General features: G+C 42.7%; 3 protein-coding genes across 4 annotated transcripts; 2 read left to right on the top strand and 1 right to left on the bottom strand.

Annotated features, from left to right (window-relative positions):
* Positions 1-85: 85 nt before the first annotated feature.
* Positions 86-7,952, bottom strand: LOC115021539 (histone-lysine N-methyltransferase ASH1L-like). The gene is made up of 3 exons (XM_029452044.1): positions 7,463-7,952; positions 3,820-4,684; positions 86-2,871 (listed from the first exon to the last, which is right to left on the bottom strand). Exons 2-3 carry the CDS (start codon positions 4,471-4,473, stop codon positions 124-126), a joined length of 3,402 nt encoding a protein of 1,133 aa, XP_029307904.1. The 5' UTR covers positions 4,474-4,684; positions 7,463-7,952; the 3' UTR covers positions 86-123.
* A 1,686-nt stretch (positions 7,953-9,638) lies between these two features.
* On the top strand, positions 9,639-16,481 carry dap3 (death associated protein 3). The gene is made up of 13 exons (XM_029452061.1): positions 9,639-9,799; positions 9,983-10,024; positions 12,345-12,458; positions 12,593-12,694; positions 12,810-12,918; positions 13,020-13,112; positions 13,215-13,345; positions 13,910-13,990; positions 14,673-14,837; positions 14,936-14,995; positions 15,093-15,182; positions 16,039-16,156; positions 16,250-16,481. The coding sequence occupies exons 2-13, from the start codon at positions 9,986-9,988 to the stop codon at positions 16,333-16,335; spliced, it is 1,188 nt and encodes a 395-aa protein (XP_029307921.1). The 5' UTR covers positions 9,639-9,799; positions 9,983-9,985; the 3' UTR covers positions 16,336-16,481.
* Positions 16,482-17,687: 1,206 nt separating this feature from the next.
* Positions 17,688-23,651, top strand: gba1 (glucosylceramidase beta 1). Of its 2 annotated transcripts, none has more exons than XM_029452057.1 (12): positions 17,688-17,846; positions 18,044-18,115; positions 18,240-18,431; positions 19,039-19,185; positions 20,162-20,295; positions 20,620-20,792; positions 20,885-20,974; positions 21,060-21,207; positions 21,971-22,195; positions 22,589-22,752; positions 22,869-22,985; positions 23,059-23,651. In XM_029452057.1, the coding sequence occupies exons 2-12, from the start codon at positions 18,049-18,051 to the stop codon at positions 23,162-23,164; spliced, it is 1,563 nt and encodes a 520-aa protein (XP_029307917.1). In that variant the 5' UTR covers positions 17,688-17,846; positions 18,044-18,048; the 3' UTR covers positions 23,165-23,651. The 2 variants fall into 2 exon arrangements, with proteins under 2 accessions (XP_029307917.1, XP_029307916.1); XM_029452056.1 differs by having other exon boundaries at positions 18,033-18,115.
* Positions 23,652-23,693: the final 42 nt, after the last annotated feature.

Genomic DNA, 23,693 nt, shown 5'->3' with positions numbered 1-23,693 from the left:
TGTCCCATTCCTGTCCTCGCCCAACTTCGCCGTCCGATATGGACCTCGCTGAATTGACCGATCAGATCTTCTAGCTCAGCCAGAAACTCTGGATCCTGCATGTGCTGGTGCTTCTTTTTATGTTTATTTTTCTGTCTCTTCAGTGCATTGTGCCCAAGGCAAGGGTAATAGTCCGAATGAGTGCACTTGTTGTGTCCCTGGGCAGGGGCACGGGCACAAGCAAGTACAGGCAGAGGAACAGTCGTAATCCCTCCGCCTGTGCCTGTGTCTGTCTCTGTGCCTCTCCAGAGTAGCTGAGTTGGTGATGGGGTTTGTGTGTCTCGGCATTAGAGAGAGGGGTGAAGAGACAGGAGAGGGACGTTCCACAAGAGAGGAGAGGTGCTTTTGACCCCCCAGAATAACTCCTGACCCCTGACCCAACCTAAACATGCCTCGAACTCCCCTCATCTCTGCTCGCTCAGAAACACTGTTGTTATCTGTTCCAATCCCACTATCGCTAGGCAGCGTCTCCTCACTGTGTGACTCACTCCTGGGGGAGGGGGTGGCCTCTTTTAGGTGGCCGGGAGAGCCAGGTGTGTGATGCAGTGGAGGGGTGGGACAGGAGAGCTTACATGAAGACTGGTGAAAGGGGAAGTGATGCCTTCCCTGGCACGGACAACTCTTTTTCACAAAGGGAGAGAGGGATGAGGAGGAGGGAGGACGAGGGGAGGTACAGGAGGATGATGGGGAAGGGAGGGAGAAGGGGTGAGGAAAAAGTAGGGAAGATGTTGGTTCTGTGAGGCTGCCTTCACTATAAGGGCTTTGGGCCCCACTGGAGTGGGTGAGAGATGGGGAGGGAAATGGGTGAGAGGGTGGAGGCTGGGGTTGGTTAGAGGAAAAGAGAGATGTTTCAGAGGGATTGGTAAACAGGGATGACTGAGTAGCGCTCTGGGAGTTGGAGTTAAGATAAGCTGTTTGGGATTTGGGCTTGCGTCCTCGCCTCTTGCCCATGTAGATGGTACCTCTCTTGCTAACATTGATCTGAGGGCCCAGCTTACTCCCAAAAGAGGAGGACAGTGCTGAGAGCGTTTGTACTGTTGTAGCTTCAATCGATTTACAAATTCCCAGAGAGGTCTCGCCATCTGCTGCCTGGCCTCCCCTTCCCTCCTTTCCTACATACCCAGAAAGCATTATCTTGTGAAGTCTCCTCTTCTTTCTTTTCTTCATCTCATTAATCAGCCTCCTGATCTTTAGCTGCCTGTTCCCCTTTTCAGGAGGTTGAAAATCTTTACTCCTGCGATTCAGTGCATCTCCAATCTGATCCTCTGGAAGGGGTTGTTTGGGAGGTCGGCCACGCTTCTTGGGGCTGGATTTAGACTGAGCGGCATACTGCAGTTTTGGACTTGGCTCCAGCACAGGGGCTTTCTGAACTACGTCACAGCCCAGAAGAGGCACCTCTGTCGGGATAGCGTTTGGTGAAAGTTTAGGGGGAGGTTCATCTAAGCTAGAGCTGTGGGATTTAGGGCGGCCCCTTTTTCGGGCAGGGGTTATTGGGCATCTGGAAGCAGGGGGGCTCGGGTCTGATGTGGGGTGACTCTGCTTTGGGGATGGAGGTTTGATTGCAGAAGAGAGAGGGGAGCAGCTGCTGGTTAGGGGGCTAGAGGGAGATGGTCGTGACTCATCAGTGACCTTGGCAGGAAGGGACGTCTTAGGGTTCTGGGGGAAACTTAGTAGAGAATTATGTTGGGAATCTGAAGGGGCTTCCTGATTTTCCGCTCTCTGAGCCCGGTGCACCAGCTTCGTCCAGCTGGGCCGTCTGGCTTTACGTTTTTTAAGAGGACGGCTGTCTTGCTCTTGGGGGGAACAAGGGGGAGAAACAGGGGCACGGGCAGAAGGAGTGGGCAGAGAGGGAGGAGCAGAAGAAGAGGGGTGGCTTGCAGGCACAGTTGAATGTCTTGAGACATCTTGTTCTTTTGATTTACCGGTGTCACCTGTTGCTGGCTCAGCTCGTTCAACTGGCTTGCAACCGTCATCAGTCTTGTTTATCTCATCTGGTCTGTCTGGATTCACTACCTTAAAGGTTTTATCTAGTTTACAACTATCAATTGATTCACCACATTTAGTATCCTCTGTTCTTTGTCTGTCTGGGCTAAGCTTATCCTTTTTTTTCTCAGCCTTTCCTCTTTCAATCTTTAACTCGTCCCTCCACATATTATCAGTCCTATGTCTTTCATCCTTTTCTTTACCATGCCTTGATTTCCCATCCTTCTTTTTCTCCTTTTTCTTCTTCTTGCCTTCCTCCTTTCTGATCTCACCCTTTGCTCTTTCAGCCTCTAATCTATCTCGCTTTGATTTTTTGTCTCTCCGTTTGTCTTTCTTTGCTTTTTTCTCTTTGTCTTTCTTTTTCTCCAGAGAGGGATCCTGATCTTGGGATTGGGTAGAAGAGAGATCCACAGTGGGGGAAGACTGTGGTTTAGGGGTGACTAAAGAAGAGGAAGGAGAGTCTGGCCTACTCTTATTGGACAGGCTGAGTTCTTTATTGGAGCTAATGGAGGCTGGAGGTTTTATCGGAGGGTCCGTGGAGGAGGAACTGCCGTGTTTTCCAACTTTGCCGGTGGAAGTGCCAAGGATGTCGACAGAGCCTTTCCCATTAGATAGTCCCTTCAAACCATTATGTTTCTTGGAGGTCTTCCCTTCATTCCTGGTTTCCGATGCAGATGGGGCTTGGATGCATGCGGTAGAAGGAGTAACTGTCTGGTCTATTGTAGGCGAGCAGGGTTTGTGTGCTGCAGAGACAGGCTGCCCATTGACATTAGAAAGCTTCTCTTTCTTCACTCTCTCAGATGAACCATTTAAATTCACCTCTGTCTTATCGGCCAGTTTGATAGGAACCTGGGGAGTGCAAACACGGAATATCTGTCATAGACAACAATGGCTGTGGCATTCATTAGTTTGCTGTTGACAACAGCGAAGCACAATGGGGAAGCGACAACAACTGAAATGCTTTTGTTTTTGTCTGCCCATTAAAAGAGAGAGTGAGGACAAAAGTACTCAATCAGGCAGAAAAAAGAGGGCATACAGAAGAGAAGGAGAGAGTGAGGTGATGGAAACAAGAAGGGGGTTGACACAGAAAGGAGAAATACAAAGGCAGAGAAACAGAGAGGAAGGGAGTGGGACAGGGACAGAGGGGGAGTGAAAGATAAATGAGAGCAGGTAGAGAAAAGAGGGGATGTAAAAATAGAAGAGAGGGACAGATATAGAGAGCCAAGCAGAGACAGAAAGAGAGAGGGAAAACTGTGCTATTGGTAGCTATAAATTGCCACTAATACAGATGAGAAGCCTTGACATTTCGTACTTATCCTGTAATTTTGGTATGCTGCAGCTTGAGTGGCGTTTGTGCAGCTAAAGTAATAAGCTTCTCCTTGGGTGATTGTCATAGGGACTGATAGACCAATGTCTGTAATAGCTCCAAGTGGTTGCCGTGCTGTTTTCCTATTTATAGGTCTGTTTATTTAAATGGGCTGCTGTTTCAGTATTGAGACAATAGCTCATTTGACCTTATTACAACTGAACACAAAGCTGGGCCAATTTGCAACAAAAAAGCATGTTTGGTGGTTACCTGCAAAAAACAAAACAGAGCTACAGCATGTATGTATGAGTGCACACCTTCAGTCACTGTAACACCCATTTTCAGCTAACTTAAAATTAGAGTAGGTTTAATATTAACAGCTAACGTAGTATATATGTGTGTGTGTGTGTGTGTGTGTGTGTGTGTGTGTGTGTGTGTGTGTGTGTGTGTGTGTGTGTGTGTGTGTGTGTGAGTGTGTGTCCTTAACTTACCTGTTTGGCAGACTTGGTTCCTTGGTCGATTATGGCAGGGACTGGGGCTGTCTTGGTGGCTGTGGTAGACAGTGGCTGCGATGCCGAAGATGATGATGACGATGATAATGATGATGTTGCAAGTGGTGGTGAGGCAGCAGATGCAGTTTGTTTGGACGTGGTCTGGACAGCAACCAAGCCTGAGCATTGATCTCTGGTGGCCTCGTCTGGAGTAGAGCTGATTTTGTTATGCTGTTCTCCTTCTCCATCCCGCCTTGGCAGTCCCCCCCTGGCTTGCCTCTGATAGGTCCTAAATGTGGGCTTGCAGACGTAGCTCTCCAAGATCTTCGGCGGTTTCTTGGTGCGTTTGGCCTGGAGTCCAATCCGGAGTCGTACATTCCCCTCGGGGCAACTGGTCTCTCTGCCAGAGATCTGAAGCTGTTGCTGCCCTGCACTTCCACAGCGCTCCTCGATGAGCAACTCCAGCACTGCCCCCTTGTCTCCTTCTCTCTTTTTTCCTGCTCCTCTCTTCTCCTCCTCCTTCTCCCCAACATCTGCATTATCCCCCTCACTCCTCCTCTTTTTCTCTACCACGTCACAGTCTTCAGATGCAGATGTGGGGTCCAGAGTGGAGTTTGTGGTTGTAGGGGTTCCCCCCTTCACTCTCTGGTCCATTAGAGAAGTCAGGGGAGAGAAGCAGAATGCTGCTGGGTTCCCAGTTTAACACTTTTAAATGACCCTGGTGGGGTTATTGGGCTCAAGTGCAAAGAGCAGAATGCAGGTGTAGGCTAGGAGATTTCCAAATTAATTTCCTGTAATAGTCCAATTTCAGTAAGGCCTCTTCATCCAGCGAAGGAAGGTCTTTCTCTGGTTCTTTAGGCTTGAACTGAGTAAGTTTGAGGCAGAAAGAGAAAGGGGAAGAAAAGACAGACAGAGAGATAGGCCAGTGATTAGTCATTTCAGTGAGCTCAGATGCTGAGTAGCAGCAGTACAGGAATTGAAGGGAAAGTACCCTTCCTGCAGGCAGCTGTAGAGAGGTGCTTAAGCCTGTGTCCACAGAGATGATCTCATCATACAGAACCTACAGATCTCATCACCCGGGGGGCAATCAGCGCCACAAATTCCCAGATTGTCGGCACTAACTGGAAGAAAGACCCACTCACATTCTTCAAAAACAGCCTCAGCTGGTTCTAACAATCTGTAAATACCGCCAGCTTTGAAAGACAGCAAACGCTCGACAAAACCTTTTACTTATCCTTCCTCCGCCTCCTCTCCCTAAATCAATATATCAATCAATCAGCTCCTGACTAATTCAAACACTTGATCCAGTCTCCTCCCCTTCTCTCCCCAATGTCTTTGCGCCTTCTGTTCTCAGCTACTCCCACAAGCACTTCGCCTCCCACCCTTCTCTCTGCTGTACTTTCTTTTCTCTCCGAAACTCCCCTTTTCATGTTTGGCAAAAAGCTTTTGCATGCATTCTCTATTAGTCCCAGCCTCTCTCTCTCTCTCTCTCTCTCTCTCTCTCTCTCTCTCTCTCTCTCTCTCTCTCTCTCTCTCTCTCTCTCTCTCTCTCTCTCTCTCTCTCTCTCTCTCTCTCTCTCTCTCTCTCTCTCTCTCTCTCTCTCTCTCTCTCTCTCTCTCTCTCTCTCTCTGTAGACCACACAGTAAAATGGTCAACTCATACACTGTATCCATGTTAATCAGAACCATATTTCCTCCTCCACTTCGTTCTTTTCCTCCTCTCCAACCTAAATCCCTCCATTCACGGTCGGACCATTCCCCTCCTCCCCTTTCAGTAGTGGTAACACAAATCCGTAGGAAAGGGTAAAACTTATTTTTGGAAAGGAGTGCAAATTCCTTCTCCTCCCATTGCTTCCTCTAAGTCAAGTAAGTTTTTCATTGACCCCATTGTAAAGTGTCTTTTAATGTGATATTACAGCAAGTAACACACCCTAAAATTACATTCTCCTGAGCAGAAAGAACTTTCACTCTCGCTCGCACCTGTGTTCAGCACAGTTTTTAACATATCGAAGTAGAGCAGCATCTTCTGTCATGCTTCCTTCATTACATTCTCTCTCTCATTAAGGGAGACGCTCATCCATTTTCTAATAAAATATACCCGCCACGCATTCTTGCAGCTCTCTCCTGAGAGCCTCTTATGAAATAGCTCATCTGTCTCTCAACACACTGAACTGCCCCCTTAAACTTACAAAAGCATCTCAGATAATGTTTTTATTTAAGAGCTCAGTGGGCTATCTCTCCTGCCTCTTGGTCCCTCCACACCCAAACCCTTTCCTTGAATCATACGGAGCTCAAATCAACATCTGTTCCAGTAACTACTGTTATGTAACAGTTTTGGAAAGCATTTCCGAGGCCAAACCTCCTTACAATCAAATAAAATGAGCACAGAGATGGACAGTGGCCTCCTTGAATAACTGCAGCTGCTTTTATCATGACCTCTACTCTAGAGGCCTGGCCGGCATGAAGAAGAGGATACAGGCACGAGGAGAAGCTTGAGTCTTGTAGGTGACCGTCTTGTTGTGCAAAGTGAGCAAGAGCGAAAGTAAAGAAGTGAATAAGAGTGGCAGGTTTTCAAACTTAAAAGGGCAAGCCCATTCAATATGAGTCAAAGTGTGTACTTATAGGTTGTTATACTCTCCAGAGCTGTCCCTCTCCAACATAACTCAAAATTATTCCAACATTAGACTAGAAGCTATTTCCAGTGACAGGATGATGGGTGGACTTGACACTGCAGTCAGTGTGGGTTCCTCGGCAGCACTGAGGGGACGATTAAATCATGATAATAGCCCACCATATTTCCAGCCATCATCACCATCCCATGACGGTGTTATCATCAATAACTACAACACCATTATCCTCTGCCTGACAACAGCACGGAGCACAGAAGCCCTGCTGGAAATTAGGGCTGCTGTGATGGCATCTTAAAATACCAAAGCCTCACTCCACTCCACAAATACAGGGAAGTTTCTCACTTGAGTCTCTCCCACACACACTTTCTCCTAGTTAGTGTATTACAAGTGTGTTGATCGTACATTGTGTACCCAGGTCACCTCAGCTGCGTAGGTTGACAGATGTTGCTACTGTAGATACAGTATGGGCACTGGGGGTGTTACTGCACTGGAGCAGCCTCTCACTGAGGACGTCAACAGGGGCTTCCTTCTCCATAATGACTTTGCGCACCTCTGAAAATCACTATCCGCCTGATGCTGTCGCACTTACAACAGATACACACATGCACGTGTTGTTGTCGTCACTCTTAGCTCCAAAATAAAATATAAAACACATTTAAGCGTCCTAATATATACACAAATTGAAACTCAACATGGAAGTAGGGTATCGTCAAAATGTGCTTGCTCGCGGTGTTAGTGCTGTGGCTTAGTCCCCGAGCCACCTTTTTTCTCTCTTCTATCTGTCCTCTGCCAGCCCTTCTGCTGGTGTCAGCAACATTGAAATAAGAAATATCACCGCGCACGGAGAACAGAGGGAGAAACATACTCAGCAACAAGGGATAAAATTAGCGCAACGCGGATGCAAAATATTCTCAGTAACCTACAGTGCTGTGAGCTCGCTGTTGATGACAGGCCTGCACACATTAATACAGACTGCCATGAAAATCTGTAATAAGGCTACGTAGGCTACTCACCCGAGAGCGCGTCCCGGAGCCAACTGCGTTTAGGCATGAGGTTAAGGTGTTGCTGTCCTGCTCTCCCCTTCGCACCAACAGCAATCCGGAGCTTTTTGGTGCATTAGATGTTGCTTTGATTACATAAGTAAGGCCAGTGGAGGTTAAAACACCTCCTAAAACCGAGTTTCAGCCTCATCGGAGCGCGGAGCCTACTGTGCAACAACATTGGCGCGGGTGTTTTCATAATCATACAGTCGACAGATCTTCGTCGGCGCGTCTCCGCAGCTAGGTGGCGGACTGGTTACACTGGCTCTTATTTTTGCCCACTTCTATCGGGCAAAGTTACATCGATCCCCGTCAGTAATAATGGCTCAGATTGTGCTCACACAAGCTGTTAACGTGTCAAGATGACGGGGCTGAAGGGCTGCAGCAGCGTGTGTGCGGGGTTACAGGCTGTGACAGTGCAGAGGGGTTGGTGGATGTGCGGGAATGCAATTGCGTGGCCATTTTCATGTGGCCAGAGGAGGAGATAAAACGGCGAGTACAGCAAAGGATCTCATTGCGGTTCATAATAGGCGATTGGGGAGGGCTATTTAGACGCTTAATAAAATGGCGACGACTTGTCTAAAGTGGACTGCTGGTAGGAATTTAGGTAGCAGCTGAAAAGTTGTATCGCTGTAATGTAATATGGGATTCAGTTTGCTCTAGTAGGAAAGCAAAGAAAGGCATGCTGGGTGAAGCACTTATTAAAAAGTTAAAATGTGAGAGCTGTTTATTATGCATCAGTTAAACAGGAAACATGAATCCAAAACTACAAACAATGTATTCCCACAGGAATAACCCAACATCAATATACTGTAACATATTAAACATATTTCTAATAGGCTATATATACACATTTTAAATCCATGTTTTAGTACAAACATAAAAATAATGTAATAATAAATCACATCAATAATTATAATAACGATGATAATAATAATAATAATAATAATAATAATAATAATAATATTGAAATGTCATTATTATTATTATTATTATTATTATTATTATTATTATTATTATTATTATTATTATTATTATTGTTTGTTGTTATCTACAGTGTTATCTAGTGATAGCAGTTGTAGCAAATAACACCATATTTGTTGTTGTTTTGTTGTTTATTGTTCTATACACAAGGCTGGATTTCCCCCCATAGGGCTTTGTGACAATTATGAGCTTTTGGGCTTCTATTGGGACCCTTTTCCTCCTCCTCTCTATGCATTCATTATGCTACTTTGAAACCTTCAAATACCTATTAAGTGCACACTACGGATAAGCCTACTCTTTATGAGGGTTTGCTGTACCCTATGTACAAATGTGTTTGGTAATTTAAATGAAAAACATACTTTTATTTAAGAATATGTACCATGTAAGGACAATATCTCCTCAGAATAAAGTTCTTAAAACTAGAAATGACACATATTGAATGTGTGGCCAGAGCCCTGGGCTACTGGGGCTGCTGCCCACTTTTCCTGATTGGTAATACATCCTTGCCCAGACACATGGCAAGATGAACTCTTTTAAGGCCCCCCAAAGAACATGGTTTTGGGCCCCTATGGCTCACCCACTTGCTTTGTGTATACGCCCCTTCAACTATAAGTTCCTGGTACTGGATCAAGGTTTACTGTAAATCAGTTTTAGGTATTTTGATTAAACACAACTTTGCACAAGGTAGTTGATATTATACTTTAGTGGTGCATTTTTTAAAACCAATTTGCAATTAATCAAATGGCATACAAACAATTGACATCCAGTGAACTGCTGCCTTTTGGGGGGCCATAGGTGTGTGAGGCTTTGGGGAAACTTCAATAATATACATTAAAATAAGATAGGATATTTCTTTAAATTATTCACCCTACAGTTTGACCATTTTATTACTTTATTTTTTTTAGTGTTAATACATCTGTGAGTCTTAATATATTCTGTAAATTCACATAACAATCCAGTGAAATTGGGGGTAACTTTGGTTATTCTGTATTTATGTATATAACATGTACTGTATATATTCAATAGGTTTCAAATTAATTCAATATTATATTTATCATGTTCAAAATGTATAATGACATTTTAATGTCTCAAACTGACAAACTCCATTTTCTTAAGTTGTTGTCGCCTGGCTCGCGCAACCTGATTGGCTACAAAGAAGTGCGATAACCTGACGTCACTTCCTGCTCTGAGCTGCATGATGGCGGTGTCCATGGCAGATCTAGCACATTGACTTATCCAGTCTACCATCTTCATATACCACTCCGGAGACATCTGTCAGTGGATGACCTGAACTGAAATCATCGTCACTGAATAAGTGAATCGCAGGTAAACATCTTTCTGTGCTCAAATTGCTAATGCTGCCTGCCGTGGACCACAGCTAAGTTAGCTGTTAGCATAGTGTTTACGCAAGGTTAGAGGACAATGCTGTGTTATTACACACTGCTTTCTTCATTGGCACTTGCTACTCCTGAATTATAACTTAAATGCATGTCGTCCTTCATGTTTCAGACCATGGCGCTCCACAGACTGTCCTTCAGACTACGACAAACGGTAAGATCACTGTTAATAACAAGTTTTAGTTAAGGAGAAGCTGCAGACACAGAACCGTGACAGTATGTGAATAAAAGTATTATGTTCCTGTATTTGTTTTTACCTGGTTCAGCTGCTCTGTATATAAAGCGTGGAGGCAAGAAATATTGTCATTAAAGGTTCAATGTGTAAGATATGCCAGAATTTTAAATGTAAACCATTAAAACAATACACTGACAGTATCAACAGAATGTGAAGCGGTAACAGTGTTGACGTGATGTCAAAACGTCTATTTATTGTGTTGCAGAGATATCAACTAGAATTAGCAGTCTGACAGTTCGGCTCCGTCCAGTCTTGTAATACCACGTGTTCCTCTAGAGGCGATAGTGAGTCACTGTAGCGCCAGACTGCCCTCAGACTAGAGGTAGAAAAAGTATTGATGTTTTGGGGTTCCGGTGGAATCGCAATGCATGCTGGGGTGGCAAGCCTAGAAAAGTGAGCACCAACTCTACAAGGGCCGCCATATTGGATTTCTTCTCTACATGTTTACATTGTATTTAGCTTATTATTCAAGCGTGTTGTAAACAAACCTACTACTCTACAATGAGTTCTGAACTCCTTTCTTATGATGAGGTTAAGCTATTATAAATATATTCCTTACTCGTGTTTGTTATTATAAAAATCAATATATAGAAAGTACATTTGTCAATATATAAATCAAGTAGATAGACTACATACCGCAGGTAGAGTTCAGGATCAGGGAATTCATTTGTTGGTTTTGCCTTGCATGAAATGCTCACTGCAAATCCGCGAAGATTTCTTGGGCTCCCAAGACTTCCCATTGTAATCCTGTCTCTTTACAGCTTTGGTCCATGCTAGCCTTCTATCATTGTTCTTTAGTGCTGTTGGAAATGGAAATAGTTCGAACGGGGGCTTGCAGTCGCAATTTTTGCAATCGTGAAGCTCACAATGAGATTCTGCCCATTTATTTAGCTTTCTCCCACTGTTTGAACATCCTTTCACCACACAATGTCGGTGTCCAAATCCCATAACTAGAAGAGCGATGATTACACACTAATAACTAGCTAAATACAATGTAAACACGCTTGAAGAATAAGCTAAATACAATGTAAACACGTAGAGAAGAAATCCAATATGGCGGCCCTTGTAGAGTTGGTGCTCACTTTTCTAGGCTTGCCACCTCAGCATGCATTGCGATTCCACCGAAAGCCCGAAACTCCGATTCCATCTATAGCTGCCTGACTCTCTTATAAATAATACAGCCATGTTCCATGTCTTATAGTTTGTTTGTTTATTGGATTACATTTACAGTGGCTGAAACGAGAAAGCCACACGCACCACCTCACTTCGTCCTCACAGCTGCCAGGAGGCTATTTTGCCGAGCATATAGCTGTCGGCAGCCCCGGGAAACGGCGTAGTTTCAGTTCGCAGTTAGCTTGAGTTCAGCCACAGCACCGGGGAACTGCAGACTCCCTGTTGCTGCCGTTACACAGGTCCACCAGCCCGCTGACTGCCCACTGAGCTCAAGTCTCTCCATCTGCCGTCTGACGGGCTTTCCTTTTGGTATTCTTGCCCACTGTGTTAAAAAATACACAATATAAAGAGTAAATTAGAATACAATAAACATGTCAAACTACTACAACTAAAATATAAACATTAGAGAATGTATGGACCCAGTATAGAGGTGAAATACTGCCCCCTATTTCTTTGGAGCAGGTGGCTCAGAATTACATTACATGGTCCCATAATTTACAGTATGTGGTGATTGGCATCATTGGGTAAGATAGTGTGCACATAGTTTGGTTTACAGTATATATTTCAAAATAAAATACTATAGTTATTGTGGCTTGACTGTAAAACACTTGGGAACAGACTATTATTAAGTACATGTACAATCCAGGGCAGAACTGTATGTAAACCTGACCAGAGCACAGAGGTATCTATGTGCTCATGTAAGATTCAACATCCTACCTCAGGTTGTAGACAATGGATGCTTCCATTCAGTCCCAGAGACGGAAAGAACGCATCACCTTTGTGATCTTCTATTTATCATAATATTTGTGTATATTCCTGTACAAGTCTGATCAAAATGACATGAATGTAGATTACGGGACGTGTTTATATACGAGCCGTTTGACTCGGCTCATTTTGTGCTGAAGGCTTTTGATCAGTGTATTAAGCTGTTGTACTCGTCATCATTCATTTGTTCGGTTAATATCTGATGTATAATATTTTTTGACATATCAATACAGTACCATGTGTTTGGATTATTTTTCTGTTTTCTCTTATTTTTAGTATTCACTGTATTAAATCTTTGCAGGTAACGCATGTAAGGTCCCTTCACACCAGTGTATATGGCCAGCAGCATGAGGCTGTGGCTGTACAGTCAGAACCTCAGCCCTTCTCAATTTTCCGAGCACAGGAGAATGATCCGGTAAGCAAATCTGATTTTACTAGTCATAATGCTGACAGGCAGGAGGGAAACACGGCACCGATTTGTGTTTGTAGCAGCAGTTGTCTGTACATTTGTATGATTTTGGTTAGAGCTCACTGTTTGTCTCTTTCCAGGCATTTCAGTCAGAGAAACATATCGGACAGTATTACACGCTGCCCTCTGAACACATCAGCACTGCGTTCCCTCGAAGTCTCCCAACACGCTTTCAAGAACAGGTCTGTGCTTATGTCAAAGACTGCATGTACATTTTTTCAACTTACTGTGTGACTTGATCTATTTTTTTTTTTTGTAAAACGTACCATGAAGACAAATTGTCATGTATGTTTTCAGGCGAAGACGTTTAATGAAGCCTGTGTGATGGTGAGGCGGCCGGCGCTAGAAGTCATCTCTTACCTGAAGAAAACGGAGCACAGCAAACCCTCGCTGCGATATTTATTCTGTATCCTTTACAACACATGCTCACTCTTCCACAGATAATTATACTCTTCTTCTCTTGAAGCTTCTGAATAAACCTGTAGTTAACCTTATCAAGTTGTTCAGATGGGTTGAAGGGCAGTGGGAAGACGATGTCTCTCTGTCACACAGTCCACTTCTGCTACTCACAGGGATGGCTGGTGCTGCATGTTCCTGATGGTGAGACAAACGCAATCACACGTGCAAGCGGCCGACTGCTACCGCGATAGACAAAGTATCCACAGTGACCCTCCTACGTCTTCTGTGGTTTTTCTAATACAGCTCACAAATGGATGAAGAACTGTAAGGAGCTGATGCCCTCATCCTATAACGCTGATCGCTATGATCAGCCTTTCCAAGCCAACGAATGGTTACGCAGCTTCAGAACCACCAATGAGCCCTTCCTTTCAAAGGTAATGATCAGCAGTGTGCCTTTTTTTTTTTTTTAAGGAACATCCGACGATACTTAGTTGGGCTGCGATCTTACAATATGAAGTTGATGACTCCGAGTACACATAGTCAAAATTAAGGCTTATGGAGTATTACAAAATGTGTTAACTTAACAAGCATTTATAGGATTTAAATGAGCCGTAACTGCATCTTCACAGCAGTTTAGGTCACATGCTGATATAGATTAGGCCATTAAACCGCTTAATGACATCTCTGAATTTACCCACATGTACTGCTGTAATATTCCCAGTTTGAAGCACAGCGTCTTTGCATGGCGCAGTAGCAATATAACGCCATGATATGTTTTAGGTTTAGTATTTGAAGAGAACATTTCCATTTTAATGTATTGAGGATGGAGCATCTTAAGTGCTCTTTAGCATGTATGAATGGAAACGTTCTATATGCAGCATCGTCATGAAAATACTGTCTTGTATTGGAAAAAAAAACATTGGTCACATGGTGCATGAATTAAAATGAGGACCCAGCCCATATAAACAGTCAATGAAACTGTACTGTTTCTCTCCCAGATAAAGACAAAGCAGCGCTATGTGTGGACAAAGAGAGAGTTCACCGAGGAGGGAAGTACCCTCGGACAGCTGGTGGATCAGGTGGGTGTCTCGCAACATTTTCTGGCTCTGATTATTTATTCGTGTTCATTGGACATGTGATATATCTCTCCCTCTGAGACATTTTCATCAGTTTGTTATATTTTCTATCTGTTGCCTATTCTTTCCTTCTGCCCTACTGATTTCCCCACAGGGGGTCATTAAAATGTCATCTTTCACCTTGCCCGTGCTTAGCGGTGATCAATAGCCAATGAACTGAGCATGGAGATGGATCAGCACAATATGTTTGGCCCATACTCACTGACAAAGGTGGAAGAAAGCAATAGATTTATGTTCAGTCTGTGAATTAGTACACCTCTTCCAATCAGTCATCTGGCTCTGTATCTTTTCCTGCATATTAAGGAAAACGTTGAGACATTAGTGCAAAACTAATTTTTTTAAGTTACTGTGAGCTTCGTGTAAGCTGCAAATAGATCTGATATTAATAGATAGCCTTCTGACGCCTCATTATTAGAGACAATACAACTCTACCACTGACAGTTCAGGTGTGTGCGTGTGGATATCTGTATAGATAGAGATATCTGGATAAATATAGAACAATCTGTATAGATATCAGTAGAGAGAGTCTGAGAATGAGGGAGAGACTGAGAGAGGGAGAGAGGGAGAGAGGGAGAGAGAGAGAGAGACTGTCATTAGGCATCTGATGGTATTTCTTTTGCCGTAGGGTATAACTCGTGTGAAGACCAGCAGTGATGTGGTGGGGGCGGTGATGAAGGAGCTGAGGCTGCAAAGCGGGCAGCCAGAGTCAGACTTCCGCCTGGCCGTGGCTGTGGATGGTGTCAACGCCCTGTGGGGAAAATCCACCATCATGAAGAAGAATAAGAGTTATGTGAGGAAACACATTCACGATCCGGTCACACCTCATGTCTGTCTTCTCTTTCAGTTTCGACTGATTGGAGGTCTTACGTGTATCTGTTTTTTCATTAGGTAAAACCAGAGGAGCTAACTTTGATTTATAACCTGAGGAAGTTGATAACGACCAACTGGGTGAGAGGAACGCACTTCAGGCGATGACCACAGTTGCATGAGAATATTGTATTTAAGATTTTTTGTCCCCCATTGACATATACTCTCTTTGTCTCAGACTGGAGGCGCCATCATCGCCACTCTGTCTCAGACGGGGTCTCTCTTCACGCCAGTATCTGCCTACATGCCTCATGAGCTGCTGGGAGAGGTAAGAGATCATTTCATTGTACTTTGTAACCTGTAGCACTTGCCCTCGATCGCTGACTGCAGATTAGTTTTTCTTTCTCTTTTCCAATTTAGTAGGGACATTTCAAACCTGTACTCGAGACTGCAGCACTCTAATCCCTCAGGACTCGTGTGCAGAAGCAGTTTTTCACATTTCAGATTTAAGTAAAGTGATAAACACAACACATAATGGTTATGCTTTGTTTTCTTAAAACAGCCAGTACATCCAGTAGTATTGCCAGTTTACAGATTCTTTGTGACGTTTGTCAACAAAGCATTTCCAATCAGAAACTTAATTATCATTATCATGTCCCCATCCCCTCACCATTTTGTTTCATGCCTTGTTGCAGTGGGCTGTAATATTATTTATAGCGGTCATATTTATCCCGTATCTGCATGTCATAAGATCAATTTCCCAATGGACCAATAAATCCAACCTTGTCACCCAACTCTGTTGAACTGTAAAACTAAAAAGTTGCGTCGTATAACTTTCTTGTCTCTCCAGATAAAAATTATTTGATTGCATAATAATCATTTAGACCACTGACTGTGAGACTTAAAAATAATATTCTAAAAATACTTAAAAAGATGTGTTACTCTGCATGTCCTGCCATTTATTATATCATTAATAATCCCTATGTTAAATCTTGTAACTGGGACTGTTGTGCATTATATATGATGATATGCTTGTCTGTATTTTTCGATTAATGTGTTAAGAGTTAGTGATTTATAGCATCTAAATTGTGTTTTAATGTGTCTGTGATATTTTCTGAACACGCTATTTAGAGACATGTTTGATGTCCAGCATGTTGACTTCCTGTCTGTGTTTTGCTCGTCAGAGCGGGTTTGACAGCATTGACCCGTTTGTCCCGATGTCGGTGCCCAACTACAGCGAGAAGGAGTTTGAGAGCTGTTACCTCTATTTGATAGACCGCCAGTGGCTGCAGCATCCACAGAGTGAGTACTGTATACTGTGGATGTTTTTCTTTATAACAGACATTTAAGTGATGCTCTTTTAGTAACTTTTAATTATTTTTTTCCTCTCCTCAGGTCAAACCGAGGAAGGAAAGAAAGAACTCATCTTTTTGAGCAACAACAATCCATCGATGTTGGACAGAATTTCATCTTTCCTATGAAGCGCACGCACACACACACACACCCAAATATCAGTGTCCTAAATACATGAATATACAAATAATGTCCATGGCTGTAATAACTGCAATTTATGATGCATGTGTGTTTCTTTGATAATAAAATGTTGAATAAAGTAAAAATTAAAAAACTTTTTTATTTTTTTAAAACAAGATTGTACTAGTTCAGTTATTAGTCTTCAGACGAAAGCAAAAAAGATGCTGTGTAAAAATACTGAATAACGAATAATAAATATTGAAGCACTGGGAATCAAATCAAATTTATTTACATAGCCCAATATCACAAATTACACATTTGTCTCAGTGTGCTTTACAGACTGTACAGGTTACGACACCCTCTGTCCTTAGACCCTCGCATCGCATAAGGAAAAACTTCCTAAAAGAAACCCCTTAATTAAAGGGGGAAAAATGGAAGAAACCTCAGGGAGAGCAACTGAGGAGGGATCCCTCTCCCAGGACGGACAGACGTGCAATAGATGTATGTACAGGATAAACAACATAGTACAAATACAACATTTGACAGAAATTATGTTGTGTTGAAAAAGAGAAAGTTTGGATGAATCCAGAATAATGTCAAAAAGGCTTCCCGGTGTCCAGCAGGACCAGGGCAGCAGGCGCAGCTACGATTCCTGATCCTGATGTAAACCTTATCAGTGGCAACCTGCCACATGAGAGACACAGAAACTCCGGGGATGATGAGTTAGTAACATACATTTACATAAATGCATACCGATAGAGAGGGAGAGGCAGGAGAGGAGAGAGGAAGAGAAGGAAGAGAGCAGGGAGGTGTCCCTCGGCAGTCTAAGCCTATAGCAGCATAACTAGGGGCTGATCCAAGGTGGGGCTGATCCAAGGCAAGCCTGAGCCAGCCCTAACTATAAACTTTATCAAAATGGAAAGTCTTTAGCCTGCTCTTAAATGTGGAGAGTGTGTCTGCCTCCCGAACACAAACTGGAAGGTGGTTCCACTGGAGAGGAGCTTGATGGCTGAAGGCTCTGGCTCCCATTATAGATAATGCATTCTTTAGGAATGGAAAGGTATTATCTCCCACTTAGTTATGCAAGATGGCGCCTCGGTGTGTTGGTGCGCATTGTTTTGTCTAGTTTTTATTTTTTTCGTAAACTCAGTTTTTTATATTGTTCATTTTTTATATTTTGGAAGATCAGTACTTTAATCTCTATTTTAGTACTTTGACTTATGCATCAATTTTGTTGTTATGCACCAACTAAACAACAGTCAAAGTCATTCATTCCTTTATTCTGTCCTAGTTTTATGGTACAGCGACACCTGTTGGCGGTTCAGATTATTGCACGGCTGTTCACATGATAGTTTACAGAGTCACATGACTTTCCCAAAGTCCCATTTGATCGCCAAAACAAAGTGGTCGGAGGAAGCGCTGGTATGGCAGATTGGACAAAGTTAAAGTGACGGTCGAGTGTGAATATTTTTAAATCAGCCCGCGGGACATGCGAGTGTTTCTATCTGCAACCTCTGAGGTGAGATACTCTTCTCTAAAGTGCTCTGAATGACGTGACAATAAAATGTGTGTGTCAGCTAAATTAATGGAGTAGTTGGGTCATTGTTAACTTGTATTTTACAGTTTGAAGTACTGCATGACACTGATTCAGCCCCTGTTATATGAATTTGAACTGACAACACTGTGGCTTATTTTATATATGTAGTCTGTTTCTAGATAAAATGGCGTTGCCATCATCTGTACTTTTGGTCCTTGTTTTCCTCAAAGCAGAAGTGACCCTCTCTACAGGTAACACAACACAGGTTGCAATTGTCCCAATGCGTTTACCTTTTTGTTGCGTAAAGTTATCATCTAACCTTTGTTCACAAATGCAGACAGTAAATTATGTTTTTATGACTTTCTTTCCCTGCAGGAAGCAATGAATGTGTTGCCAGAAACTTTGGCCATGGATCTGTGGTGTGTGAGTGTAATTCAACCCACTGTGACAGTGTTGGGTCAGTCGCCTTGCCTCCCCTGGGCCAGTACTCCTCCTACCTGTCCAGCATGGCCGGCAGCAGACTGGAGGCAGGCCGGGGTCCGGTCCAGGTGAACAGCACCCGGGCAGGTGAGGAAGATGTGGGCGGTCTGGTGTCGGAGCTAGAGCTACTAAGATTAATTAAATTAATCACCAGCTATTTTGATAATCGATAATCCGATTTGATTATTTTTTAAAGAAAAAAACCTTTTTAAATGAGAATATATTCTGGTTTTCTTTACTCCTCTATGACAGTAAACTAAATATATTTGAGTTGCGGACAAACAACACATTTAGGGAGAGGTTTTCTCTCCTAAAGAATATTTTAGAGGACTAACACTCGTTACAATTACGATTTATTTCGACTAGTCCATTAGTAGATTTAATTTACAGATCTGTAAAACTGAGTTTCTCATGCAAAATCCCCAAATTAAATCTTTTGTGTACCAGATATATGCTCAAAATTGTCTTGGACATCAGTCATTCAGCATGGGGGAAAAAAGCATTTAAAAAAAAAAGACTAATCGACTGAGGGGGCAGTGACCCCGTACTTTGAGGATGCCATCTTGGATTTCCTGACATTTTGTAGACTTAAAACAACTAATTGATTAATCTAGAAAATAATCGGCAGATTCGACAATCGTTAGTTGGAGCAGGTGCAGAGCATCTCTCTCATCTCTTTGTGCGTCTCTTTCAGGCCTCAGGTTGTCTATCGTTCCCTACCAGAAGTACCAGAAGATCAGGGGATTCGGTGGAGCTATGACAGATGCAGCAGCCATTAACATCCTGTCTCTATCTGCTGGTGCACAGGACCAGCTGCTGCGACAGTACTTTTCCCCTGAAGGTACACTCTGAAAAACACCCACTTGATGTGCAATAGTGGGGTAATAGATTGGAGAAGCAAACTGCGACCACAATTTCCAAATATAAGATACACATTTGTTGCTGAAATATTTTTCATGTAACAACACATAGCGACCAGTGTTTGTCCCATGGCGACATGCTAATTCAGCACAATAACAAATACATTTCACACGTTCTGTGAGACGTGTCCATATGTGCAGGGTAGTTTGTTTGCCTCAACAGAATCTACATTATCCAGCATCACTCATACCAGTAGTTATTAAGGCTGGGTTGTATGGTTTTAAAACATTATCATGATATTAATAAGGATATTTCTCATTTCCAAACATTTAATAAATCATTTTTAGCACTCTTTGTAGTACGGTGCAGTACAGTATATGGCTGCAATTGTATTATATAGTAAATAGTATTAAAAAGTAGTTCATGTTACTACAACTCAGTTTTACATAAAATACATTAATAGACGCTGATATTGAGGCGCTCAATTAGCTCACCTGGTAGAGAAGGTGCTCCATGTAACAAGGTTGAGTTTGCTGCAGCGTCCCCGGTTTGAAACTTCTAATAATATAACGCTTATTAACTGATTGTATACGGCGTGTAACTGCTAAATAGTGGAGCTGCAATAATTAGACGACTAATTGATAAATCGATAATCAGAAAAATAACTGCCAACTATTTTGATAAACCTTCAATAGTCAAAGTATTTTTTCATGTAGAAATTGTAGAAAATGCTGCAACTTAACCCGAATAATGAATTTGTTGATCAGAAACTGGAAAAAATTAAGTTAGCATTAAAAACTATATTTAATGTGATGAACTGTTGTTATTGATTATGTGAACATAGCAAAAAAGGAAAACGATATCTGCACGGAAACAAAAAACAGATAAATCTCATGAAATGATGATATTTAATGATCTCTCACCTTTGGTCGTTATTGATGCCGTGTCTCTGGCAGGTATTGGCTACAGCGTGGTGCGTGTCCCCATGGCCAGTTGTGACTTCTCCACCCGTCTGTACACGTATGCCGACACGCCTGGAGACTACAACCTGGACAATTTCACGCTGGCCAATGAGGACATCAACATGAAGGTCTCTCTCTTCTCCTACTGTCACACATACACATGTCCGTCACTCCATCACTCTAATCCAGGGTATCGAAAAGTATTTTATTTGAGTCATTTCCAGGTTACTGTAGAAAGTATAGAAAAAAGAAAAGAGTATGAAAAAATATTTGTTTCAGAGGTTGAGAGGCATTCTTTTAATAAATGATTACTAATTATTATTCTACTTTATTTATAGTTATTTGTTAAAAAAATGTTTACAAGTATATGTTTTACTTCATCCAACAACCAATATAGCAAAGTCAATGGACTTCAATAAATGATATTGGTAATCCCTCTTCTTCTTCCTCAGATCCCTCTCCTGCGGCGTGCTCAGGCCTTGTCTCCTGGCCCCCTGTCTCTGCTGGCCAGCGCCTGGAGCGCCCCCGCCTGGATGAAAACTAACGGTGCTCTCATAGGAAAGGGCTCCCTGAAGGGCCAGCCTGGGGGAAAGGAGCACAAAACCTGGGCTCAGTACTATATCAGGTGACATGTTGGGCTTTACCTTAATGCAATGTCACATGTTTGTAATGCTTGATACAACTTATTCTAATGGTCGCTTTTTTCTTTCCTCTCAGGTTCCTTGAGGAATATGCTAAATATAACTTGACCTTCTGGGCTTTGACCACAGGGAATGAGCCCTCTGCAGGACGGTTCACAAACTACAGGTCTCTGCTCACATTGTAGTACACACAAAAAAGCATCATCATCGCTTCTAAATTACACAGCAGACTGAGAAGTCTCTTTCTGCAGTTTCCAGGCTCTTGGCTTCACTCCTGAGGAGCAGAGGGACTGGGTGGCTCTTGATCTGGGCCCTGCCCTGCACGCGTCTTCACACCCACTCACACACGTCCTCATACTGGATGACAACCGCCTGCTGCTGCCTCACTGGGCTAAAGTGGTGAGTCCAAGGACGGAGAGACAGTAAAGTCATGATACACTTTGTTGTACCTGAGGCTACTCTGGTGCTGCAGGCAAGAAGTTAGGAATTTCAACATAAATCAGTGTAATATTATTCAATACTAAACATGATAACTTAAGATATAGTGTATGATAATCAGATGTAAGATAAATTCAACAAATATAGGGTAAGATAAAAGTGTTTGGTTAGCTACCATCCACTCTGGAGGGAAGCAGCTGCAGGAATAAAGGACTTTTTACATCTTCCAGTTTTAGTGTTTTCCTAAACCATGCCACAAGAGTCGAGGAGAAGATTAAACAAAGCTCTGTCTTCTGCAGGCTTCACCAAGTTCAGTTTGAGGCTCTTTATTACCACATAGATTGCAATTTAATACCAGTTTCACGATTATACCGACCAAAGTATGAAAGTACGATGGAAAACCAGCAGATGTAGTTATTATATTATAATATCATTCCTAATGATATAAATGAATTATATTAACACAGCCTGGACCCGAATGAGCTGCATGAAATGTAGGGATGGATCAACCCATTAAAAATGATTAATTAATTTACGTTCATTTGTCAATTTCTTTTTAATACTATATAAGGTTCCTTTTTGTTTTCTTTGAAGAAACTAAAGTCAATGCATTCTGTGATTTCAGTGCCTGCAGATACCCTGACAGAGGAGTACACTGGTGCCCTTTTTGTTTGGCATGCATTTCATGTGGAAACTCACAAGTTTTTTCCTCTTGTCCCTCCAGATCCTAAATGACATTCATGCAGGACAATACATTCACGGCATTGCAGTACACTGGTACTTGGACAGCCTTGTCCCAGCAGAGATGAGCCTGGGAGTCACCCATCATCTCTACCCAGAGTATTACCTGTTTGGCACAGAGGCCTGCTCTGGTTTTAGCACCCTAAACAGAGGGGTGAAGCTGGGGAGCTGGGACAGGGCTGAAAACTACGCACATGACATCATAGAGGTAAGATCTGCTTATATCTTTTGCAAGAGGCTTGTACAGTCAGATCCACTGTGACGGATTTGAAAAGACGTGAGGTGTTCCTTAAAGGTGAATCACCTCCCTCGATGCGAAGTGCAGGTTTACACTCTTCAGAAATTGCCTGCGGGCCCTCAAAGCAAGCTGGAACTGGTGTAATGTTACTTCTTTCTTCACTCTCTCTCAAATGAAATTGGACTCCCTCCATTCTATCTATTTTGCATGGGTGCATTCAGACTCTAGACATCTTGAGAATCAGGAGGTATTTGTTTATGTAGATGTGCTGTCCAGTGGATTCAAACAAAACACCTTTTTATTTTTATTTCAAAGTTAAAGCACAGACTAGATGCTAAACTGTGGCTGTTTTCTCCACGCCAGGACTTAAACCATTATGTGGTGGGTTGGACTGACTGGAACCTGGCGTTGGACCAGACTGGTGGGCCAAACTGGGTTAAAAACTTTGTAGACAGCCCTGTTATAGTGGATGCACTTCGGGATGTCTTCTACAAGCAGCCACATTTCTACAGCATGGCCCACTTCAGGTACAAAACTGTGTCTCACATGTTTGTTCACGCTGAATGAACAGCCTTTTTCATCTCTTCCGTCATTGCAAAGGAAGCAGTCTAATGAAATCGAACTAAATCACCTTTTCACACAGTAAATTCCTGTGGGAGGGGTCTCAGAGAGTGGGTGTGTCCGCCAGTCAGAAAACACACCTGGAATACTCTGCCTGCATCAGACCAGATGGCTCAGTCGTGCTCATCGTACTCAACAGGTACGTCAAATGTGTTTTAATGCGCAAGTGACAGGAAATTCATTCTACTCAACTGTGCGTTTGGGTTTTGTAGGTCATCATCAGTGATCCAGTTTGAAGTCTGGGATCCCGCTGTGGGCTACATCTCCTCCACTGCACCGGCTCATTCACTGCTCACACTTGCTTGGAACACACAATGATCATTAATACAAGTTGACATACATCTCCATCTCAACCACATTACCAATGTGTCTAAGCATGTATTAAAATGCCTCAAACAGTGAGCATTTCTCGTTGGAACCTGAAGCGGTTATAACTTTGAGTGCTTTCTTGATGTGAAGCCACTCGCAAGCATTTTCTAATTAACTGGTGCAAGATTTATTTTTTATCTGCCGTGCTTTTCTGCACAGTGGTCACTTAAATTAACCTTAGCAAAAAAGAATAACCTCAATTTGATTTTCATTCAAAAGCCTAAAACGCTTTTTAAAGCACAGATTCCTATCAGGAATGGTTCCTGAACGTACTGAATGTATTTCTGTTCACCAGAATGACCGGAAGCTCAACTGGTGCCGCGAATAAGCTTTTAAATGTACTTACCAAGAAATCATATAAATAATGTACAGAAGTTGTAAATGCCTTTTGCTGTTGCTATTTAATTTCAAATAAAGTGCATATTTTTTAAAACTATCCCACGTTTTAAGTATCTTTAGGTGCAGAGAGGATATACAC

This window comes from Cottoperca gobio, chromosome 16, assembly GCF_900634415.1.
Source record: "Cottoperca gobio chromosome 16, fCotGob3.1, whole genome shotgun sequence".
In the NCBI taxonomy this organism is placed as follows: Eukaryota; Metazoa; Chordata; class Actinopteri; order Perciformes; family Bovichtidae; genus Cottoperca; species Cottoperca gobio.
Note: the sequence above shows the minus strand (reverse complement) of the source record. Positions and strands in the feature narration are given on the sequence as shown.

Excerpts from the sequence above, each read along its gene's own strand:
- LOC115021539 (XM_029452044.1), bottom strand. The coding sequence starts at position 4,473 with ATGGACCAGAGAGTGAAGGGGGGAACCCCTACAACCACAAACTCCACT. Across the intron at positions 2,872-3,819 it reads GAACCAAGTCTGCCAAACAG|GTTCCTATCAAACTGGCCGA; the intron begins GTAAGTTAAGGA and ends TGCACTCCCCAG.
- dap3 (XM_029452061.1), top strand. The coding sequence starts at position 9,986 with ATGGCGCTCCACAGACTGTCCTTCAGACTACGACAAACG. Across the intron at positions 12,459-12,592 it reads GAGCACAGGAGAATGATCCG|GCATTTCAGTCAGAGAAACA; the intron begins GTAAGCAAATCT and ends GTCTCTTTCCAG. Across the intron at positions 14,838-14,935 it reads TGAAGAAGAATAAGAGTTAT|GTAAAACCAGAGGAGCTAAC; the intron begins GTGAGGAAACAC and ends TTTTTTCATTAG.
- gba1 (XM_029452057.1), top strand. The coding sequence starts at position 18,049 with ATGGCGTTGCCATCATCTGTACTTTTGGTCCTTGTTTTCCTCAAAGCA. Across the intron at positions 18,116-18,239 it reads AGAAGTGACCCTCTCTACAG|GAAGCAATGAATGTGTTGCC; the intron begins GTAACACAACAC and ends CTTTCCCTGCAG. Across the intron at positions 21,208-21,970 it reads TGCCTCACTGGGCTAAAGTG|ATCCTAAATGACATTCATGC; the intron begins GTGAGTCCAAGG and ends TTGTCCCTCCAG.